Genomic DNA, 21,248 nt, shown 5'->3' with positions numbered 1-21,248 from the left:
TTTTTATGAGTGACTGTGTATTTATGCTTAACAATACTAAAATTTAGTTCTAATCCAATATGCCTTTATCCTCCATTTATCAAACTGCTTGTTATTAAGGAAATTGTTTGCATTGACAAGTTACATAAAATGCGTGAGTCAAATATATGAATGTTTATATATATAAAATTATTTAGCTGATATTTCATGTATGCTGCTTCTAAAAGTTATGTTTTGAATTGCACTTGTAAGCGGAGATATCCTACGGCAATCGTGTTTTGTAAACAATACGCGCTAGTAGAGTGGCTATCTCATGATTTACCCCTCTCTCTTTCTCTGGGCTCAGCTTCATTCTCTCTTTTCTGTAAGCCCGATAGCGACATATGAAATCACAAGATCACATGAGTTCCACCAAGCCTTATAGAATAAAAGATTAAAAGTGTGCTTAGGGCCTGTATCATGCAACTTGTTTGATGTTTTTGTCCCCACAATGTTGACAATTGGTTGGCTGTTTGGTAGGTCCCTTGATTCCTTATTTGTTTTTAATGTGTCAGTTCATCCGCCTTTGCACAACTAGCTGAACACAGTCATGAAGAGAAAAGTAGTTTTAATTGCTGTTATCAGTAGCCCCTGAGCGGTAAATAGTGTAAGGGACACAACTCTGTTTTAAGCCTTTTAATAAGGTAGTAGTTATCTACCTTACAGCGAAGTCAAGTCACGGCATTATATCAAATAGTTATGACATTTACGCCTAAAAATGAAAATAAAAGAAGTGCCATGTGGCCGTTGATGTGGTAATTGTGATACTGTGTGATAAATTAAAAGCTGTAATTTTCGCTATAATAGATGTAATAAATAGTGACAGGCATCCAGAGAAACTGTGCATAAATTTCACAAAAATTATGCAAAGGAATACGCCCAGAGGTGCTTTTGCAAAAAACGGTATTTTAAGCCATAATATATATATATATATATTCCTTGGTCCCAACACAAATGCAACAACAACAACAACACAACAACAACAACAACAACAACAACAACAACAACAACAACAGCAGCAGCAGTAGTAATTATTATTATTTCTGTGTTATCAGCTGTGATGTTAGCCTCAGATATTAATTTGGAATTAGAAATAAAGATAAAACGATCCATTGTAGTACAAATTCCTGTATCAAACGAGAACTGCTAAATATGTAAGTTGCGCTGATTAAAAAGTACATCCATAACATTTTCAAAATAAACTCAGTCAAATAAGCAGTCATCTTATAACGGTCAACGATGATTTTGGAATCTGAGAAGTAAAAGAGAAAAGGTTAAGGTGGTAACTGTGAAAGGCTTTTAATGTTTACTTAAAGAAAAAGGTTTGTCCACATATTTCTATCTGCAGGAAGCCGATTCGCTGTAAATGGACGGGGGTTAAATTTCATCTGTCATCTTCATCTCAGAAAGCAACTCAGGGACGTAGTCTCCATTGAGATCCCTCAGCTCATTGCATTTGAAGTCAAACTTCATCGACTTGGTCTTGTGAGCCACAGTCGTTGTCCCTGTCAGCTTGACGCTGATGGAGAATTTCTCGCCGGGTTTCACATCACTGTCAGCAGCCAAATGTGTCGAAGTTTAGAATGAAAGTTTTGGGACAATAAACATCAAATCATCAATAAAAAAGGTGAAGCAAAAGTAATGAAAATCTTCTAGATAGGAATCAACTGACAGACAAAGAGAGGGACTTGGAAAGACAGAGACACACAAACAGTCTGGCAGAGATTAAAGGAGACGTTCACAATTTAAGAAAGACTAAAAGAAACATAATCAAGATTTGCTTTTATGGCTAGAAAGTTTTTGACAAAGCTCAGCGTATTATGCCTGGCCTGTATTGCTCCTGTTGTTGCCATATGTCAAATAACTATAAAAGTCAATTGTCAACCCTGACCCTTACCTAACTTTCGCTCGCAGCATGTTGTAATAGGAAGTGAAACGCTTGTCTCCCTTGTCTGCCAGGTCTAGATTGCCTGTCATGATAAACCTACATTTGGTCAGAGGGCGGTCAGGTAAAGGATTGGTGAAGGACACCGTGACGTCAGCTGCCTGACCAGACTTGATCGTTGTTGGACCCTGTTTGTGGACATAAAGAATTCAATAAAAAAATTCAATGAAAAGCTACGGGACAAAAATAAGTGGTAAAACTAAAACCGTGATACACATACATGTCCCTTAAATACACTATTAAAAAAACGGTCGTTGTAGATATATCCCTCTTTGCTCTCTTTTTCCATCAAAACTTTACTTTTCTGACGCTTCAGAGGTTAGAACTTAGAAAAATACTTTAAGCAATTTACAACATTTTTTTAAGTTCTAAACTGTTGTTATGCACTGTATTCTAAAAACTTTTAAAATACATTTAAGACCTAAAACTGCTTAAAAGTGTGCAACTAGCCCCAGAGCTCTAAGTATTTGACTGTTCGCTTCCACTACAATCTTATAATGCATACAAATCCATTTGAATAGATAGTCCACCCAAATAAACAGTTTACTCGTGTTAGTATTAACCACACCTGCACTGTAAGGTCGGGTAGACTGACAGTGTATGGTCTCTGGGTACTGTAAGGCATGTCATCATTGAGGTCAACTGCACAGCCGTAGACGAAGAGTGTCAGCCACTGGTTATTTCTTTCATGTACTCTGTGTACGGGATTTCGAGATTGAATGCCGACCTGCGAAGAAAGGAGGTGAAAACTACTCACAAAGTTTCAGAAACATGTAGAAAGCATTTTATTGTTATTCAGTCGTTCTTGCACATTCGCGAGTTGTAAGGCATTAAAAAGAAAGAAAATGTACCCAGTCCTGAGGGAAGAATAAAATTGTCGAACTTCGTTTTCGCCACGTTGTCGTCTGCAAGGCCGCGGTCCCAGTACTGCGTGTGGCGAGCGGTCAGCGTCACTGCTACTCGTCGGTCTTCTTGACTAACGTTTGTTACGATGAAAGTGGCAATGATGTCTTGGCCGACAAAAGTCTTCTTGTCTTCTGCTTCCTCCCTGAGTTCCACTTTCAGTTCCTGGATAGATAGATGAAATCTGTTTAAGAAAACCTTTGGAAGAAAAATATTAGACTTACAAATTTTCTGGAAAAAAAAAATTGAAACATACTGAAATGTAAAATCTTTATATCGTGTTGTGTGCACAGAGTTCATGACTGTTTTCTGAGCAGATTTTCTTCTTTCTTTTTCTCTCTTCTTTCTTTCGCTCTGTTTCTCTTTGGTTTTTTTTTCTTTCTTCTTCTTCTTTTTTGTTTATTTACCTCTTTCTTTCTTCACCTACTTCTACTTTTTTCCCTCTTTCTCTTTCTCAACCTACTTTTTTTTATTCTTTCATGTTTTTTTATATCTTTCTTCTCGTGCACCTTCTCTTTTCTTTTTTACTTACGTTTCTTTTCTTTCTTTTATTACCTACTTTTCTTTCTTTTTCTTTTCTGCTTCTCTAGTGTCTGGATGCTTGGTTTGGATCCTAGAGCCAGAAGCACTGCTCACAGCTAAACTAACCAGAGGGCTAAAGCAGTAACTGAAATAACTGAAGTGATTGTAAATCGTTAGCTGCTGAAGCTATCGTCTTGTGGCGTATTGTACACCTGGCCCAGGTATTGCTAACTATGCTAACAGTGAAGCTTACAGCCTTTCCCTGGAAAAGTTTTTCTCCAAAACCTGTGTAACGCAACGCCCTCTCCACACTTCGTCTCTCAGCTTCGGACCCTGTGTGATGTAACACAAACACTTTTTGTTACATCTTTTTACAAAGATACACGAACAGTCATCCCATTCTGGGAACCTCGTATATTCATAAAACAAGCAGCAAACTAACTGCTCAGAGCACCAAGAAATAAGAACACGAGTTCATAATAGTTCTATCCTTTCGCCGTTCTAGGCAAAGTATACAGTCATGCTCTTTGAATAGCTTATAATTAAATAACGGCTGGGTTTTGGACGCTGAAATTTTAGGCATATATCGCCAGGTCTACCCATATTTGCAGAAAACCCAAACCAATCAGGTTTGTCTTTAAAGTATCTGACAACTATCATTAAATAAGTGTGAAATCATCTGTAACCTCTTTCATGCAATGCTCACCTTCTTTCGGTTTATATTCCTCAGAGATGTCCAGTCTGACAAAACTGTCATCCTTTTCATAGCCGGTTAAGTTCTTCAGGCTGATCCGGTTGGCTTCTTCGTGCTTATTTTCACACCAATGCTAAAAGGGAAAAAAATTTATTTTCTAATGTAAGAACTGGCATTATGGAATTTTTAAAACTTAAGAAATAATGATAGATGATATAGTCTTTTTGGCACACTAATTTTAGTGACAGGTGTTGGGGCACCAGAAGGCACTGAACTTTCGGATGTCATTATCCCTTACCTTCGGGAGTCGACAGATGACGGCACCAGCCTCTCTCCGTCGTCCTTGACGACCCACTGAACTTCATCGGCGTTGACTTCGGCGAAGACAAAGGCGGTGTCGTAGCCGATGTTGATGTCCCTTTGCAGACAGCAGCAACTGGACAGGGACCACACTGGAACTGACCTGCAGTGGAAACCGTTTACTTATTTATTTCTCCATCTCTGATTTATGTTTTGAACTTGTGAATTCCTGAAAGCAGCGTAAGGTTTTCTTCCATTGTGTTTGCTTGGTTCTTGACAGTTCATCTCAAACTGATCTTTAAGCCAAATACAGTTTGAATACACAAAGCTCTCTTCCTGCAAAGCTTTGTTTAATTTGGAAGGAGACAGGAACATGACACCTTAAACGGCTAAGAACATCTTTATTGCTATAGGAACAAAGGGGGACAGACAGACCGAGGCTTCGTTCTTGAGGTGTGGCATCCAGTGCATGCCACCCATCATAACCAGGAGATAGATCAGGTCGCAGTATCCACACTTCATTCCAGCAGTGAAAATTCCTGAAATAGTATTCACAAACACACGAAATACATTTTTATTAACAGCACAATATTGGTATTGTACAAAACATTGTCTAAAAGTGTGATTAATCAGCTCAAACCGCTAAAAAGTACATGTACACCTGTACTGTTAAAAATCAACATTGTCCTCATTAAAAACATATTACCTGTGTTTTTTAATATTTTGTGTTATTTTTCGAGTCCAGTTCTGTAGCTCTATTATCTACTGTGCATTTTTGAAAATTCCTCCCCTCGTCTTCACTGCCGCCTGTCTACAAATAACTGTCTCGGTGCTGACTCACCAAATGGAGTCGTCGCTAAGACGAGCCAGCTTGTTGCCTTCTTCGTCGTAGTAACGGTCAATGGTGCAGGTGTTGTCTGCATCATGGGCGGAGCTGAAGTTGGTCAGCGACCTGCAGGGGATCCCCAGGGTGCGGCAGACTGTAAAATTGACATCGAGAGGCTTCTCATTAGTGCTCCTTTGCCTGTCTCCTGTACTTTACCTGACTGCCTTCCAGAACAAAACAAAATGTCATGCAAGAAGCTGCAGGTAGAGAAAAATTCGCTTCCATTCCTTAATACAGTTTATTTCGTGTCATCAAGCATACCTGTGGTCAACAATTGTGCAAATACCCAGCATTGACCAAAGCGGACAGGCTGCTTGGTGGTGTAGTACTGTTCAGAATGGCCACACTGTCACTCCATGTTGTTGGGGAGACCCCTCCACTGTAGTCTCCAGACCAGTTGCCAACAAGAACTCCATTGTCATCGTTGCTGTTAATCTGTCATCATCATCAATCATCAATCATCAATCAATCATCAATGAATCATCAATCATCCATCAGTCATCATCATCAAGCATCTCAAGCAGCATAGACGGAAGGACTCTGTTAAATAGGTTTCTGCATTCAGAGGCCTTAGTGCTTGATGAATGAAAATGTAGAAACACAAAAAATTACAGAGGGTTTGCGGTAATGACTATAGAACGATGGGGAAAGTATATATTCTTTTCTAATGCCAACTGCTTATATACACTAATGACAAACCTAGAATGTATATGAGCATATAATATATACTTATACATTTAAGAGGAAGGGAAGAAAACCCACTTAAAACACCAAAAGGAAGAACTTAAATACTTGATAATGTGTGCCTGTGTTTTGAGTGTGTGACAGACAAACAGACAGACAGACAGACAGACAGACAGACAGACAGACAGATGCTTACTATACTTGACAACGCCCGACACACTCCAACAGGGTCACCCATGACTGGAGTCATTTTGAAGCCAAACGCTTTTCTGAGTAGCAGGAAGCACACTTGCAGAATGTCCTTTTGAAACTAAAGCACAATCAAGTCAGGGAGACTCATTTAGAAATAAATTCTTCTGGAGCAACTAGTTTTTAGCTTTCTAGTGAAAAAGTCTTTGGTAAGCAGAGTAAACATAATTCAAACTCCGGAGACATTTTAAGTACAACTCTTCCGATTCCAAGGAGCACTGAAGGAAACCATTACTACAAAAATTAAGCTTGGTCTTTCTCTTTCTTGTTTTTTGAATCAGATTTCAACCTAGAGACAGGTAACATCTCACCTGACCATAGAACCATGAAAATGAGGAAACTCTGTACTGGTTGCCTACAAACACGTTGCCTTCTTCATTGAGGATGTATTCTTTTAATAGAGTCTCGTCCTCCGGGAAATGAACCAGGTCGTCTAAAATACAAAGAAATTGTCAGTCAGTCGTCTCTGTGTGCCGGTGAGATGAAAGGAAAGTAGGAGAATGAACGGATAAAGGAATGAATGAAGCAATTCTATTCCTCAGACTCTTTACAAAATGTTGCAAAATACATAGCTATCTGCTGTCGTCCCCCTTTTCTCCCTCTCTCCTCTCTTTCTCCCTCTCTGTCATTACTGGTTTATCATTTCATCTGTCTTCCTTGCGCATGAGACTAGCGACTTAAGTATCCTGGATTCGGAGAACTGGCAAATCAAACAAAAGCAATACTCAAGACCACTTATCCTCCCACATTGGAAGCATATCACGGTAAACCTTGTGAATCAGGGTGCCTACCTGCTGACCAAGGGTTAAAAAGGATGTAGATGGGCTTCGGGCAGATCCACACGTAGTCAACGTTGACGAGGGTGGTCTTGATTCTCATCTCCCACTCGGCCACCACTGCGGTACCCGGGATGTACACCAACACCGAGATCTGTTCCCTGAGGTCGGCCCTTGTTTTGTCTTGTCTAGGCGTGCACCCCAAGTCTTGTTCTTCAGGTAACTCTCTCCTTTCCCAGTTCCATCAAGATCAAACTCCACTCTCATGTTCTTTGCCGGATTTTGAATGTCTACAACATTATATACCACCTACATAAGGGAGTTGTTTTTATTAATAGTAGTATTAGTAGAACTGTCTCAAAAGCAAAAGTTTTATCAAAATCTTATCTTATGAAAATTGTGATTCCTTTCACAAATGTCCTTGCGGAACTCTTCAGCGTTTTCGTCAGATTTTTTCCGGTAGCAATATAAAAACATGCATTAAAAACAACAGCGAGAATGAAAATGTAGGTCAAAGATTGACCTTTCACCTAATTTATTGAGGGAGTTGATTGAAGGGGTAGTGCAAGAGCCAGTGAAACGGAAGAATGAGATCAGGTAGGATGAAAAAAAAATTCTGGAAGATGATACCCGCAAGAAAGACAAAGCTGAGATGATCCTTGACGCGTCGTAAGGACGATTTAAGGTGATGGTCATCCAGAACTCTCGCCCTCGGCGGAAGACGGCTTCGGGTTGGTCACTCTGGACATTCTCGTATTCAAACGTATGATGCTCAAGCGCGTTTCCTTTCTCGTGTAGGTCCACATTCCTAACGACCAAGCTCCAGATGACTCGGCTTTCTGCAAGGTGATGCGTTTCGATTCTGGCAAAAGATTTGCACTTTCTTTGTCAAATATTAAAATTTTTAAACATCTGTGCGTGCGAGTTCTATTTAAGAAAGTAAGATGGGAGAAAAGTTTAACTGAATTATTTTCGAACGCCCCTGATATTCAGATTGTGCTTTGAGCTTTACGACAAGGGGAAATAATTCTATACCCGTTACGGGCGCATAACCTTTTTAATTTGTCTTTACGTGTTGTGATCAGCAATCCTTACCCATCATGATCTCTAACTTTCGCAATAACTTTAGATGTACACGATCTAACGACCTAAACAAGAAAGGTATTCATAACAAACAACACAGAGAAAGAATACAGATACGTATTGAAAAAGACTTGAATTTGATGAGAGCTGAATCCACGAACTAAGCTCAAGAGAAACATTTTTCGTCACTACATCAGTGGCTTCACATTTATAAAGCAAAGACTAAATCGTGATTATCTGATTATGAGCACTCTTCCCGGCTTTGTCGAGAAAGGAAATTCTGTCGTTCGCCAAGAAGCTTTGTTGTGACGTCATTTCCGTTTTTTCTCTCGCACCGAATCCGCACGCCGATTTGTCAAACCTTTCTACACGCCGTTATAAGCAGAGCACAAAGAAGACCTTCATCTTCGGCAGACAGGAGCGACACAGAGAGACCTCGTGGTACAACCTGACACGGACTTCACATACAGGAACTATCTGACAGTCTCACCGGTGACATGCTGTGCTGGAATTTGCAAAATCTTGTTTTCAACTTTGACTTGAGACGACAGTGATGGGACGAATGCTTGAATAGATGGGCGTAGTTATGCTTTAATGGAGTCCTATGCTAGTTTCTTTTTGAATTATTTTAATGCTGGATAAACAGATGCAATATGAAGGAATCGCTAAATTATGTCAGCAGTAAGCAAGATAGAGCACACACGTTTATATGTGCGTTTGTAGACTGAAACACAATTCAGTCCAAATTATTATCTACCTTCATCCTCCGAGATGTGCTTCCACAGAGCCTCCATGCCGTCCGCAGTCTCTGGCTGGTCCTCGCGCCAGAACTCCAGGTCCCTGAGGTAGTGGCGCGCACCTGATCTCGGCGGACCATAAAAGGCGACAGTTTTTGCCACATTTCCACTCGGTCGCTCAGGTATCACTCGCCCAGACATGTCGGTGTTGGCTATTCTCAGTCTACGGCCGATTCTCCTTCTAGTCTCTCCTGACATCGTGACTTTATTAGAAGAGAAAAAGTCTTTGTTAACAGTTAATTAAAAACAAACTTTATTGAAATTTTAGAGAATAATATTTTTTTCTACAGCTTTTGTACTCAAAGCTCGTTCGCAGTACTTAAGATACTTGAAAGGAGTTTGAGACAGTTTCACTAACGGGCGAAGTCACGGTCTTATAGAAAATTATTTCCGTTGAAGCAAACCACTGGTAAAATTTGGTCATTTGGTCTGCAAAAATAAAAGGTATATGATTTTTTTATCCATGAAAACAAAACACCAGGAAATCATAAAAATGATGTAACCCGTCTCCGTTGTATCAAATATTACTGACCCTCTGACAGGGAGAACGATCTGTGAGGTGCATTCGGCTTTGCACCGGGAGGTCAGTAGGTGAAGTCCGCAGGACCTGAGACACTGATGTCACTTGCGGTGAGCACCAGCACTACCAGCAAGATGCTCACTAACTCTGTATAACCATGCAGCAAAGCCCACTATCTGTTGCCATCTGCAGTTGTTTCCGATGTGTTTTCCGGATTTTTCAGCTTACGTCCGCATGGTGTTAAGACTGTTTGACTAGTCTACACGTAGTCTCCCCTTTTGGTTTTATTTTGTTTTTTCGAAATAAATTGTTCGTAGCGCGAAATGTTTTAACGTTAATTATTCTAGACACGACTAAGATGATGATGATTTTGCCGGACTTACCTTGGAGTTAATTTTGTTCTGGGAATTGCTGACCAAGGCGGTGCTTGATTTGTCTTATGTCTCCCGATGCTTATTGATGAGGCAGATGTCTTGTCGCGGCAAGGCTCGCAATTTTATACACAACCCACGCCGAAGTTTCGTTTCTTACATATGATATAAGATACTGGTCCAGCGTCTGACTGCATCCGGGTAGCAGAGAAATGTGCAAGAGCCGCACTCGTGTCTCACGCCAAGCTGGCCAGGGTCAAAGGTCGGCAGCTGCAGGAAGCAGGTTGTGAGACTCTGACGTGGGTTGCAGTTATCGAGAACGCCAGCAGCGCGTGCTCCACCAGCCTATGACGGTCTATTGTAGCTATGCAGTGAATCCCATTACACAGTGATGTGTCTGATGTGACCTTATGGTCTTTAGGAATTCTGACATCTTGGTCATCAACTTCCCTCGTGAGAGTCGACGTAAGTATAATTTCATCCTGACATCTGTATTTACTTCCGGTGTGATTCCTTGACCTTTCAGTTGAAGTTCACACGTGGTATCTGCAATCAGCTGATGTGACTTTCACAAGTAATACGTCCTTTCTAAATAAATACTAGCATGATGACTATGAGCCCGATAAAATTTAATCCCACAATCTTCAATTTCCTTCCTAAGAACAGAGTGTTGACTCGGTTGACTAGTCCGCCCGCTTTTCTCCCCATGCTAATTCATGTAACTCATTACCAATCATTATTGGTAGTTAGCCGATTCTTCTTTGCATCTTCTATGTTTGTCTTATATAACCTGTCACTGCTGTTGTTTATCTTTCCCTTCTTCGTATGTTGTCCCATGTCTCTCATTGTTGTTTCATGAGCAGAGAGCATGTTCCTTCATGATCGTGATCGTGACCGTTCTCTGTATAAATCTTGTATTGCTGTTGTTTTTGTTGTTGTTGTTGTTGTTGTTGTTGTTGCTGTTAATTCAAATACCTCAATCTCACGCATCAATGAACTACATACCAACTAGCATCCTATAACTTATTAACACAACCCCTTACTTTTCTGAGATTTTAAACATATTTTATTTGAAAACAGTGACATCTGCAGTCAAAACTAACTATAAAAGAATTATTCAAAATAAATGTTTCGGTGGTAATTGTGGACAAGGGTGGAAAATTATCATTGCAAAGACGCAACATCCATTCTTACGTGAGATCATTTTTAATAAAGACGGTTAAAATATATAATTATGCAAAGCACTTTGTCTAACGAGGTGCTTGTTCAAGAATTTTAAACCGTTTATCCAACCTTAAATGTGTGCTTGAAGAGATAAAGTGTTAAAACTGGGAGTCTCAAGTGGAATTAAACTTAATAAAAAATGGTTTACCGAAAAAAAACCATCTGTAGAGAACGCCTCCTCCTCCTCCTCATCATCATTTCTGTCCCCAGCGCCATTTAATATCTATCTGGAATGCATCATGTGGGATACACTCAAGGACCACCCCACCCACGCCCATGCCTAATGAAAGGTAAGACAATAAGTAACCTAGACTTTGGCGATGACATCGGTCTGATGGTGACCGACAAGCTCGAATCAACTACAGAGAACACCCTAGTGGATTCCAGCAATCTCCTCTCACTACCATTAAACAGCGGAAGCTGATGAGTTCACTCATGTTTATCCAAACAACACATTAACGAAGACGGTCCTGCAAGGGAGGAAGGTAGTCGCCGGCGGGACAAGTGAAAGAGGAACAGATGGTAGGTAATTTTTAGAATAAAAGCTAGAATAAATGGGAATGTTATTTTCTATTAACCGTGCATTCTACAAAACCATAAATCTTTGTATATCTATCGATAGCGAATTTTGTTACCTGAAAATAGAACAAAACATCAAGTAAAAAATATGCATGGGGATAATAGTGGTAGGCTGATAATAAAAGGCAAAGTTTCTTGTTTGTTTAGAGGATTCAAGGAAACTGCTAAGTTGCAATTTTCTATATGTGCAGGAAGCCAGCCTAGTGAATGGTCCGATGTTGCATCTCAAGGAAGCAACTCAGGGACGTAGTCTCCATTGAGATCCCTCAGCTCTTCGCATTTGAAGTCAAACTTCATCGACTTGGTCTTGTTAGCCACAGTTGTTGTCCCTGTCAGCTTGACGCTGAAGGAGAATTTCTCGCCGGGTTTCACGTCACTGTCAACAGACAGACAGAAGTATTAAAGGAAGTACATGTATTCGAAAATTTAAAAAAAATTAAAGCAGAAGTTGTAACAAAGTAATTCAGTTTACTTTTATAGCTAAAATACTTTCCTCAAGTTGAGCGATGTATACTTGGCCTATTGTATTCCATATAACTACAGGAGCCAATTGTCCACCCTGACCCTTACCTGACATCCGCTCGCAACATCTTGAAATAGGGAGCGAAACGCTTGTCTCCCTTGTCTGCCAGTTCTAGATTGCCGGTCATGAGAAACCCACATTTGGTCAGTGGGCGGTCAGGCAAAGGATTGGTGAAGGACACCGTGACGTCAGCTGCCTGACCAGACTTGATCGTTGCTGGACCCTGTTGGTTGACAAAGAATTCAATAGAATAGCGACAGCGTAAGAAATTTATTAAAAGCGATGGGCGAAATTATTTTTTTTAACCAAAGAACGATAAAAGAAATATTGTAATCCTTATCGATACCTGCACTGTAAGTTCGGGTAGACTGACAGTGTATGGTCTCTGGGCACTGTAAGGCATGTTCACCATCGAGGTCGACTGCGCAGCCGTAGACGAAAAGTGACAACCACTCATTACTTCCCTTTATGTACTCTGTGTAAGGGATTTTTAGGCTGAATGTCTGGCCTGAAAAAAAAAAAGAGAGATTAAAATGAAACGCATCAAACTTTCCCAGCTGCTTTTTTCCAGCCTCTCTCTCTCTCATACACACATATGCACGCGCATGATCTTCAGTTCCCTTCTGTAGTATGGGGTGGGACCGTTAAAAAGGGAGAGAAAATATACCCTGTCCTTTAGGTAGGACACAATTGTCGAATGTTTGTTTCACGATGTTTTCGTCTCACCACTTCGGTCCCAGTACTGAGTGTGGCGGGCGGTCATGGTCACTGCCACCCGTCGTTGCTGTTCACTGGCGTTTGTGACCACAAAATGGGCGACAAGATCTTGGCCGACGAAAGTCTTTACACCTTCTCCTTCCTGGAATGCCACTTTTAGCGCCTGAGTCACAGAAATAAACAAATCCGATTTTTAATAGAAGTCAGGCATGGAAATATTCTGACACCAAGCAGTCAACTTAATGTCTAACACTTCTTAAGAAATTTAGCTGTTTGTTAATCATCCAGCTTCTGACTAGCATCCTACTGTGCTTTCATTTCTCAGTCGCTGTTTGGTAATAAATCTTACAGTCTGTCCCTTGCAAAGTTTTTCTGCGAATCCCGTGTAACGCAGCGCTCTCTCCTCGCATTGTCTTTCAGCTTCGGAGCCTGATCATCGATAAAGAAACAGAAAATGTCATCAAACCTTCATTTGAAATATTTGCTATCATGAACTTTCAACTATCGGTTTCGCTTTTTCCAAAGTATTTTTTTTTCAACAAAGACATTGCATCCAGACAAATTTGTGACACACACACAGAGTAGGGGTTGTAACCTCTGGACAGTTTTGCTAACCTTCTTTCGGTTTGTAATTTTCCGTGAGATCCTGCCTAACGAAACTTCCGTCACTGTCACTGCCTTTCATGTTCTTCAACGCAGTCCCTGTTGGCTTCTTCGTGCTTATCTTCGCTCCAACGCTGAAGAGAACGAAAAGAAAATTCTGGACGTGAAAAAGAAAAGTTAGAAGCAAAACCAGTGACTGTAGTTATGAATTCTGTGCATACAATTTAATACTAGGAGTCTGAAGATCATAAGGCTCCCAACTTCCACAGCATTAGCCTTGACCTCTAGTCAACCAAGAGGTTCTGACCTGGTGGTATCGATGGAGGACGGTGTGAGTGTTTCTCCGTCGTCCTTGACAACCCACTGAACTTCATCAGCGTTGACCTCGGCGAAGACGAAGGCGGTGTCGTAGCCGATGTCGATGTCACCTTTGCAGACAGCCGCGACTGGACAGGGACCACACTGGAACTTACCTGTAAATAAATGTGTTTTAATCGTTCAGTCACTTCAGCTCAGGTCTTTTAATTTGCTGACATCACAATCCTTCTTTTTCAATAGCAAAAGGTCAAAAGTTTAAAGTTTATGAATGCTTTCTGTTTTCTTTCCATGACTGTTTGTTTAAGTCTATCATACCTTCTATCATTTTGTAAAACTATTTTCCACAACCACCTACAATACGATCACTGGTATTGTTTTCCTCGCTACCATTATCATCATTATCATCGTTATGGTGATCGACTCAACATACATTCTCTTTTTTTTCTCCCTCTTTCTTTGGTTATCCTTTCTTTCTTTTTTTCGCCTTCTAATCGCAGTCTCTTCCTCCTTTTTCGTTTATTTCCTTCATAAATCAAGACGGATAAAACCCAGTTGTACGTATTGTGAAAGAAAGCTTGATTAAATCAAATGCTTCTTTAAAATGTTGTAGACTGTTGTAAAAGGATAGTTTATTGACATGTTGAGTATATCTCAAATCTGGAAGTATTTGATAAAAAAAGGAAATAAGTCAGTGATGTATCCAGACAGACCGGAACTTCGTTCTTGAGGTGTGGAATCCAGTGCATGCCACCCATCGAAGCCAGGGGGTAGATCAGGTCTCAGTATCCACACTTCATTCCAGCAGTGAAAATTCCTTGTTACATAAAATTTGTGTTATACTAAGGAGATATGCAGAGAAGTGATCTGCAATCTTGTTATATAATGATAATAGAAATAAGTTGCTTGATTTGATGTATTAGGCACGATCTTAATTTTAGTTTTAGGGTGAGGGTTTAAATTAATTTTAGTGTCAAGTGGACAAAGCAGACTACGTGAGGTCATACGGTTTTCATAACTACTCCATGTTTGTAATCATTAAATTTCCTAATTATTAAATTTCATTATAAAAGTTATCAATGAATAAAAAAGGACGTTCTAATGGATTTACCATATGGAATCATTGTTACGATCGGCCAGGCTGTTGCCTTTTTCGTCGAAGTAATGGTCGATGGTGCAGGTGGCGTTTGCATCATGTGCTGAGTTGAAGTTGGTCAGTGACCTGCAGGGGATCCCCAGACTACGGCAAACTGTAAACATTGACACCTGACAGCAAACTGATCTCAGTGCTACAAAATGCCAAGGATTATAAAATTGAATTTTTAACAGCAACTCATCCATTAATAAAGATTTCAAAAAAAAAAAAAAAATTGAAACGCACAAGGAAGAAGAAAATTAATTGCACTCAAAGTAATCTCGTCATTAGAGAAATGATAAAAGGAATACATAAGCAAAGGAAGCATGTAATATGATAAAATGATAATGCATTGGTGGGTGATGCCAAACAGGAACCTTAAGGGCTGAAGATCATACCTGTGGTCAACACCTGTGCAAAAACCCAGCATTGACCAAAGCCGACCGGTTTCTGGGTGGTGTAGTACTGTTTCAGGATGGCCACACTGTCACTCCATGTTGTTGGGGAGACCCCTCCACTGTAGTCTCCAGACCAGTTGCCAACAAGAACTCCATTGTCGTCGTTGCTGTTAATCTGTCATCATCATCAACAAAAGAAGTTATTGTCAATTAGATATAAACTACCGTTCTGTTGTCTGTTATTATTTATGATTTTATATTGTGGTTTTGAGTGGCATATTATTTATTGTGCAATATGTTGCATTAGGTTAAATTTGGAAAAAAACTTTAACAACTTAACTTGAACATGATGAAGTAGAGTTTGAATAATAAATTTTTAGAGATGACGCTGCTGTATTTATTTATTTTGTACAGACATGAAGGTCTGCTAATTACTGATAAGAGAATAGCAAAAGGAATAAAATGTTGAAAAAAAGAAACAAGTTTGGATTACTGCATTACCAACATTCAAAAAGAAAGGAAGACTTACAATTTTTGACAGCGCCCGACTCACGCGGACGGCGTCTGCCATGTCAGGTGTCATCTTGAAGTCAAAAGCTTTTCTCAGGAGTAAAAAACAGATCTGCAGAATTTCTTTTGAAACTAAAACAACAATTCAGACATTACAACTCTTTAGGAAGTCGCATCAGAGTTTTACATTTGTTGTTGGATGTAATCAGTGATCCTCTCAAAAATACAAATTCACTAACACAAAAAAGAATCGTACAAGCCGTAGACATCTTTAGGGCCAAACTACTTAAGAAAAATTGGAGTTCGGTTTCAACATTGATTGTATTTTTAAATTGGGGGAGGAGATGAACGGACCTGGCTATAGAAAGAGAAAACATCTCACCTGGCTATAGAGACATAAAAATCTCACCTGACCATAGAACCACGAAAACGAAGAAATATTGTGGTGGTTGCCGACAAACACATTGCCCTCCTCGTTTACGATGTATTCTTTTAACAGGGTCTTGTCTTTCGGAAGTGAACCCGGTCATCTGGAACACGTTGCAAACCCGTGACAAAATCAGCCTGTAAATGTGCTATGCGTGTGAGCGCAATCGTGCTCATTAAACAAAATTTATCAATACTTTTGTAAACTCCTCTGTTTAAATAGTGAACTCAGCTACTTTTAGCTATGAATTAAGGGAAGCCCACCTGCTGACCAAGGGTTAAAAAGGACGTAGATGGGCTTCGGGTAGATCCACACGTAGTCAACGTTGGCGAGGGTGGTCTTGATCCTCATCTCCCACTCGGCCACCACGGCAGTACCCGGGATGTACACCAACACTGAGAGTTCCTTGAGGTCGGGCTTTGTTTTGTCTTTGTCTAGGCGTGCACCCCAAGTCTTGTTCTTTAGGTAACTCTCTCCTTTCCCAGTCCCATCAAGATCAAACTCCACTCGCATGTTACTGTCTGGGTTTTTGGAATCTACGATAATCCATACCAGCAATAAATTGTATTTACAATTCCATAAGGACCTTCGTGGGAAATACGGAAAAGTTTATCAATATAAAATCAAAATAATTTGTGTTCAAAATTAAAAAATAAGGGTCACATCTTAATTAATATTAAAAATGCAATTTGTAAACAGTTTTAGACTGATAGTAGGTATTTTTAAAAAACGGTTGTCATATAAGGATATACAGTACTTTTACAAGACTTTTCAAGAGTGATAAGAGTCAATGAGCGGAAAAAAAAGGAAAGGGAGGCAATGAAAGTCCACATGATACATGACTGAACCAGATAACAGAATTTTACACGCACGCACAGAAGGAGGAAAAAAAAAAAAAAAAAGAAAACAGGGTCTATGAGCTGAAGGAAAGGAAGAAAAAAGAAAACAGGTTCTATGACCTAAAGGATGATACCCGCGAGGAAGACAAAGCCAAGATGGTCGTTTGACGCGTTGTAAGGACGATTAAGGGTGATGGTCATCCTGAACTCCTTCCCTCGACGAAGGACTGCATCCGGGTCGCCACTCACTACACTCTCGTAGTTTAACGTCTCGTGCTCGAACGCGTTCGCTTTCTGTTGCAGGTTCACATTCTTCACGATCAGAGCCCCAGACGACTCGGCTTTCTCTGAGGTGATTCTTTTCGATGCTGGTACAACATTGACACAGACAGATGAGTGCTGATGAAGGCAGTCATCACATGGTAACAACTAAGTTTTACTTGTTTGTAAAAGAGCTCCAAATTTTGTTGAGAGAAAAAGATGTGAATGAACTTTTAATTTAGTTATAATAAGTAGGATTACATTTTTATATATTTCTGATACGCCAGGTCAACTTGCTGTCTTTTTTCCTACTCAGATTGCTAGTGCTTTAGAAATTGGAATTGTAATATAGGGGTTCATTCTATCTTAAATTAAAAGCAGCACCAACTTTCATCTGCCTCGATTTGCTTCCAAAGATCCTCCTTGACTTTTGCAGCCTTGGGATCGTCTTTCTTCCAGAACTCCAGGTCTTTGACGAAGTGTGGTGTCCCTGCTCTCGGTGGGCCATAGAACGCTACAGTTCTCGCGGCAGTTCCACTCGGTCCCGCCTCTGTCGCTTCCCAAGCACGGTACATCCTGACTTCCGGTACGTTAAGTATGGGCAGACGTTGCTAACTGAGTCTGACTTCGTGACCTGAAGGCGGGAAAAATTTATTACAGACTTTAAAAAAATAGGAATATACATTATTACAGCTGTGTTATTATGGGAAAATAATGCATGACCCTACATATTTATTTTGGACTAGCGAAATTAAAAGTGATATCAACAGTCCCTTAAGAAAATCTTTCTTCCATTAATTGTAAATGCCTGTCGGGACTTGCAGGACTGCTCGATAGGTGCTGTCTTGTCCTTTGAGGCAGTGGTCGCAGGGTCAGGGGTTAACATATTCACGATGCAGGCCTCAGACAGCAAGAGCACGAAGATGATATAGGTCTTTGGTGACAACCTCAGTATTCATTCGACAGGATGGACAGCATTAGTTTTGTCCGTCAAGCTCAAGCTCACTGCAACGCTCCAGCAAAGTTTAATCGGAATTATAAAAAATATGTAAGCGATGATGTGACTTCTTAGATTATATTACACCTTCCTTGTGAAACCTCGAGGAGCGGCGGGTGTAAATAATCTGCTGTTCACCTGCTGAACGTATCGCTCCATTTGGCCACACATTTTTTAAAAAGTCAGTGCAGTGTAAAGTTGCACATGAGGTATTATTGACAAGCCACGTGGCTCATGAGAAACATTACCAACAGTTAGTTTGAATAGTGCATAAAGGACATGCATAATGTGCTTCATACAGGAGCTCAAAGAACTCATTTCCCTTCTCGAAATTAATTTCTTAAGTAAAAAAAGGATGGTACTATCAAATGACATCCAAATGTTCACTGATGTTAATTAAGTACATGCGTATGCACTCTGACTCGCATGTTCTCGTGTGTACACACACATGCACGCATACAAAGCACAACAAAAAACATAAAGATAATTACAATCTCTCTCTCTCTCTTATGCACGCACGCACACAACCACAACTACTAACCACGAAAAAAAGTCGGTCTCTCCAATTTTCCCGGTTTTTCCAAATAAGAATTCCTTGAAACTTTCAGTTCCTTACAGCTACATTGAAACTAGCTAGCAACCGATGCGGTAAATCCGTTGACAACTCTGCATAACACCACACGTCCTTTATGTGGCTCAGAAGAAGGTCAAGGTTCAGGATATTGACAGCGTCAGTTGCCTGTGTCAATAACCAGAAGCAGGCCATGCATAACCGCACACATCATTGCACGGGTTGAATTGCAAGTAAGGACGAAACACATTGTGTAAACACTAATGTTGTATGTATGTAGCTGATACAAAGCACAGACTTCCAGACATCATACCGACAAATCCTTCTCCCTAAAATAACCACGTATCTTTTTTACCTGGCAGACGTTTATCCATGCATCAAAGAATGCATGCATTTAATACATATACATGCATGAACCTTAGGTAACACGGCCATAATGATGTTGACACAACAACGACAGCAAGGATAACGGTAAAAAAAAGTTGGTTTAGCTTTGTTCCCTCTATACTTACACTGTTTCAGCAGCTATTATCAGCAGCAGTAAACGATAAGTTAGTTATCAAATGAAGTTTAATATAGCTTTTTTTTCTACAAACATAATGCGTCACCTTAAACGAGTATAGCTAGACTCACCTTGAATAGCCACCCGTGAATTGTGGGCCCAGTGCGGTTTCGGACTACCGCCTGCTTTCGGTTTGTTGCTTATATACAAAGTAGTGCACTGAGAGAATGGTCCACGATGTTCCTGCATGAGCTACGCCCACGCTGCTGTCGAAGGACGCCGCTCGCTGAGCATAGGTACAGGTCCTCTTTTGTGGGTACGTGTCGGTTAAAATGGAGGGTGGGGAGAGGGGACCACAGGGTAGAGCTATGCTGTAAACTGTGCTTCACGCTCTCTTTACGACGAGAAGGGGATTGCTGAGTAATTAGTACACTAGTTGTCCCCACCTACGTGCACTGGCTCAGTACTTGTGGGCGGCATCTAACTTCAGCCTGTCGACCCACCTGTCGGGTACCTGACTCCAAAGGGGTTTGGTGCGTAAGCAAGGGAGAGGGACAGGTATCACCTTCTTAAAACGCTGAGCAGGAGAAAAGCGGAAATCGTATCATGTGACTTGCTTGATATTTCTGTAGAAAAGTGATATGCTGTTGGAATCTGGCAGGCTGCTTGTTGGATTGCTTGCTTGGTTTGAAGGTGACAGATCTTCAGACTCATTGTGACTCTCCCAGGAGGAAAAACTCAATCATGAATGTCAAAGGAACAAAAGTGTGACAAGGGACACAACTCTGCTTAACTCAATCTACCTATGTAGCAGTTATCTACCTTGCATCAAGTAAATTTTTTTTTCTTTAACAGCTCTTTTCCCACCAAGAATTAAGTAGTCAAATAATGTTTTTTTTTTCTTCTATGCACCGTCATTTAGCTCTTTTTTCTCATTCTCCATGTATATATGTATATCTTGAAACTAACCACTTCTCCTTTTAATAACTTTTGAGATCGAATTCAAAATGACGTTCTGTAATACAAGAAACAAGTTTCCCCAATCAAATTTTCACCTCATCGATCTACGGAACCGCTCAGTCCTTGAGGAGTAAAATATTTATCAGTGTCGTAGTCAATATGCCGCTCGCAACCTCGTGATGCACTAGCAACGAGGTGCTGTCCGCCATTTGTGCCACGATAGCGGTGTTGTGATAGAAGTCTGAATGTTTTTGTAATGACTGTCATCGGTTTATCTGCTTGTTTTCGTCAGGTCCGAATCACACATGGACAACTGTCACTCGACTTTAGACCTAGAAATGAAGCTAAACAACTAGATATGAGACTTTTATCTTTACACATTTTTTCACATTCATTTAGTGACTGTTTACAGAATTCTATCAAGCACTCTCCTGTATCTTAAACTTCATGTTGAAGATAAATGTATAATTTTAGCTCAGTTTTTTTTAATTGTTTTTCAAATCCATGTACACTTGACTTACCTAAAGTGTAAATAATTTTTATGAATTAGGGCTGATTTTACTGTAAAAGCTATCATATATTATGAACTGTCTGCACACTGAAGGACATTTTCACATGGCCATAAAATTTGATTTCATACACATAATCCCATAATATTCACAAAATATTCACAATAGTTCTTTTAATATTAGATATCATATCTTGTTGAACAGTATACAAAACATGCTAATAAACATTTTTATTGTGTTTAGACTATTTATATCAACTTAAAAAGCAAACTTTTCCAGTTTGTTTCAGTGGGAAATCATACCATCATCACTAAAGTGCAAAACAAGAATCATGTATAATGAGCAAATGTCACATTTTACCGCTGGGAGTAGCTACCTCTGTGGTACAAAGGTCTCATAGCAGAGATTTTGGGGAAACAAAATAAATTAA

General features: G+C 40.0%; 1 protein-coding gene across 6 annotated transcripts; it reads right to left on the bottom strand.

Annotated features, from left to right (window-relative positions):
- Positions 1-569: 569 nt before the first annotated feature.
- LOC112553196 (protein-glutamine gamma-glutamyltransferase E-like) lies at positions 570-19,845 on the bottom strand. Of its 6 annotated transcripts, none has more exons than XM_025220258.1 (13): positions 16,443-16,584; positions 16,162-16,282; positions 15,772-15,884; positions 15,243-15,417; positions 14,821-14,959; positions 14,423-14,526; positions 13,702-13,867; positions 13,407-13,528; positions 3,642-3,721; positions 2,815-3,031; positions 2,532-2,690; positions 1,916-2,091; positions 570-1,570 (listed from the first exon to the last, which is right to left on the bottom strand). In XM_025220258.1, exons 2-11 carry the CDS (start codon positions 16,280-16,282, stop codon positions 2,650-2,652), a joined length of 1,278 nt encoding a protein of 425 aa, XP_025076043.1. In that variant the 5' UTR covers positions 16,443-16,584; the 3' UTR covers positions 570-1,570; positions 1,916-2,091; positions 2,532-2,649. The 6 variants fall into 6 exon arrangements, with proteins under 6 accessions (XP_025076043.1, XP_025076049.1, XP_025076048.1 ...); XM_025220260.1 differs by lacking the exons at positions 570-1,570; positions 1,916-2,091; positions 2,532-2,690; positions 2,815-3,031; positions 3,642-3,721 and adding exons at positions 11,585-11,927; positions 12,122-12,297; positions 12,421-12,582; positions 12,742-12,954; positions 13,141-13,220; XM_025220264.1 differs by lacking the exons at positions 570-1,570; positions 1,916-2,091; positions 2,532-2,690; ... (7 more) ...; positions 15,772-15,884; positions 16,162-16,282 and adding exons at positions 5,223-5,362; positions 5,530-5,703; positions 6,149-6,262; ... (3 more) ...; positions 18,818-19,015; positions 19,481-19,845 and having other exon boundaries at positions 16,443-16,715.
- Between the last annotated feature and the right edge of the window lie 1,403 nt (positions 19,846-21,248).

The sequence above is a fragment of the Pomacea canaliculata genome, linkage group LG12, assembly GCF_003073045.1.
Source record: "Pomacea canaliculata isolate SZHN2017 linkage group LG12, ASM307304v1, whole genome shotgun sequence".
Taxonomy (NCBI): domain Eukaryota; kingdom Metazoa; phylum Mollusca; class Gastropoda; order Architaenioglossa; family Ampullariidae; genus Pomacea; species Pomacea canaliculata.
The sequence above is the reverse complement of the archived record's forward strand: the minus strand, read 5'-3'. Positions and strand labels throughout refer to the sequence as shown.

Excerpts from the sequence above, each read along its gene's own strand:
- LOC112553196 (XM_025220258.1), bottom strand. The coding sequence starts at position 16,282 with ATGACCGGGTTCACTTCCGAAAGACAAGACCCTGTTAAAAGAATACAT. Across the intron at positions 13,529-13,701 it reads TCCTCCATCGATACCACCAG|CGTTGGAGCGAAGATAAGCA; the intron begins GTCAGAACCTCT and ends CGTTCTCTTCAG. Across the intron at positions 3,032-3,641 it reads AACTTTTCCAGGGAAAGGCT|GAACTGAAAGTGGAACTCAG; the intron begins GTAAGCTTCACT and ends CTATCTATCCAG.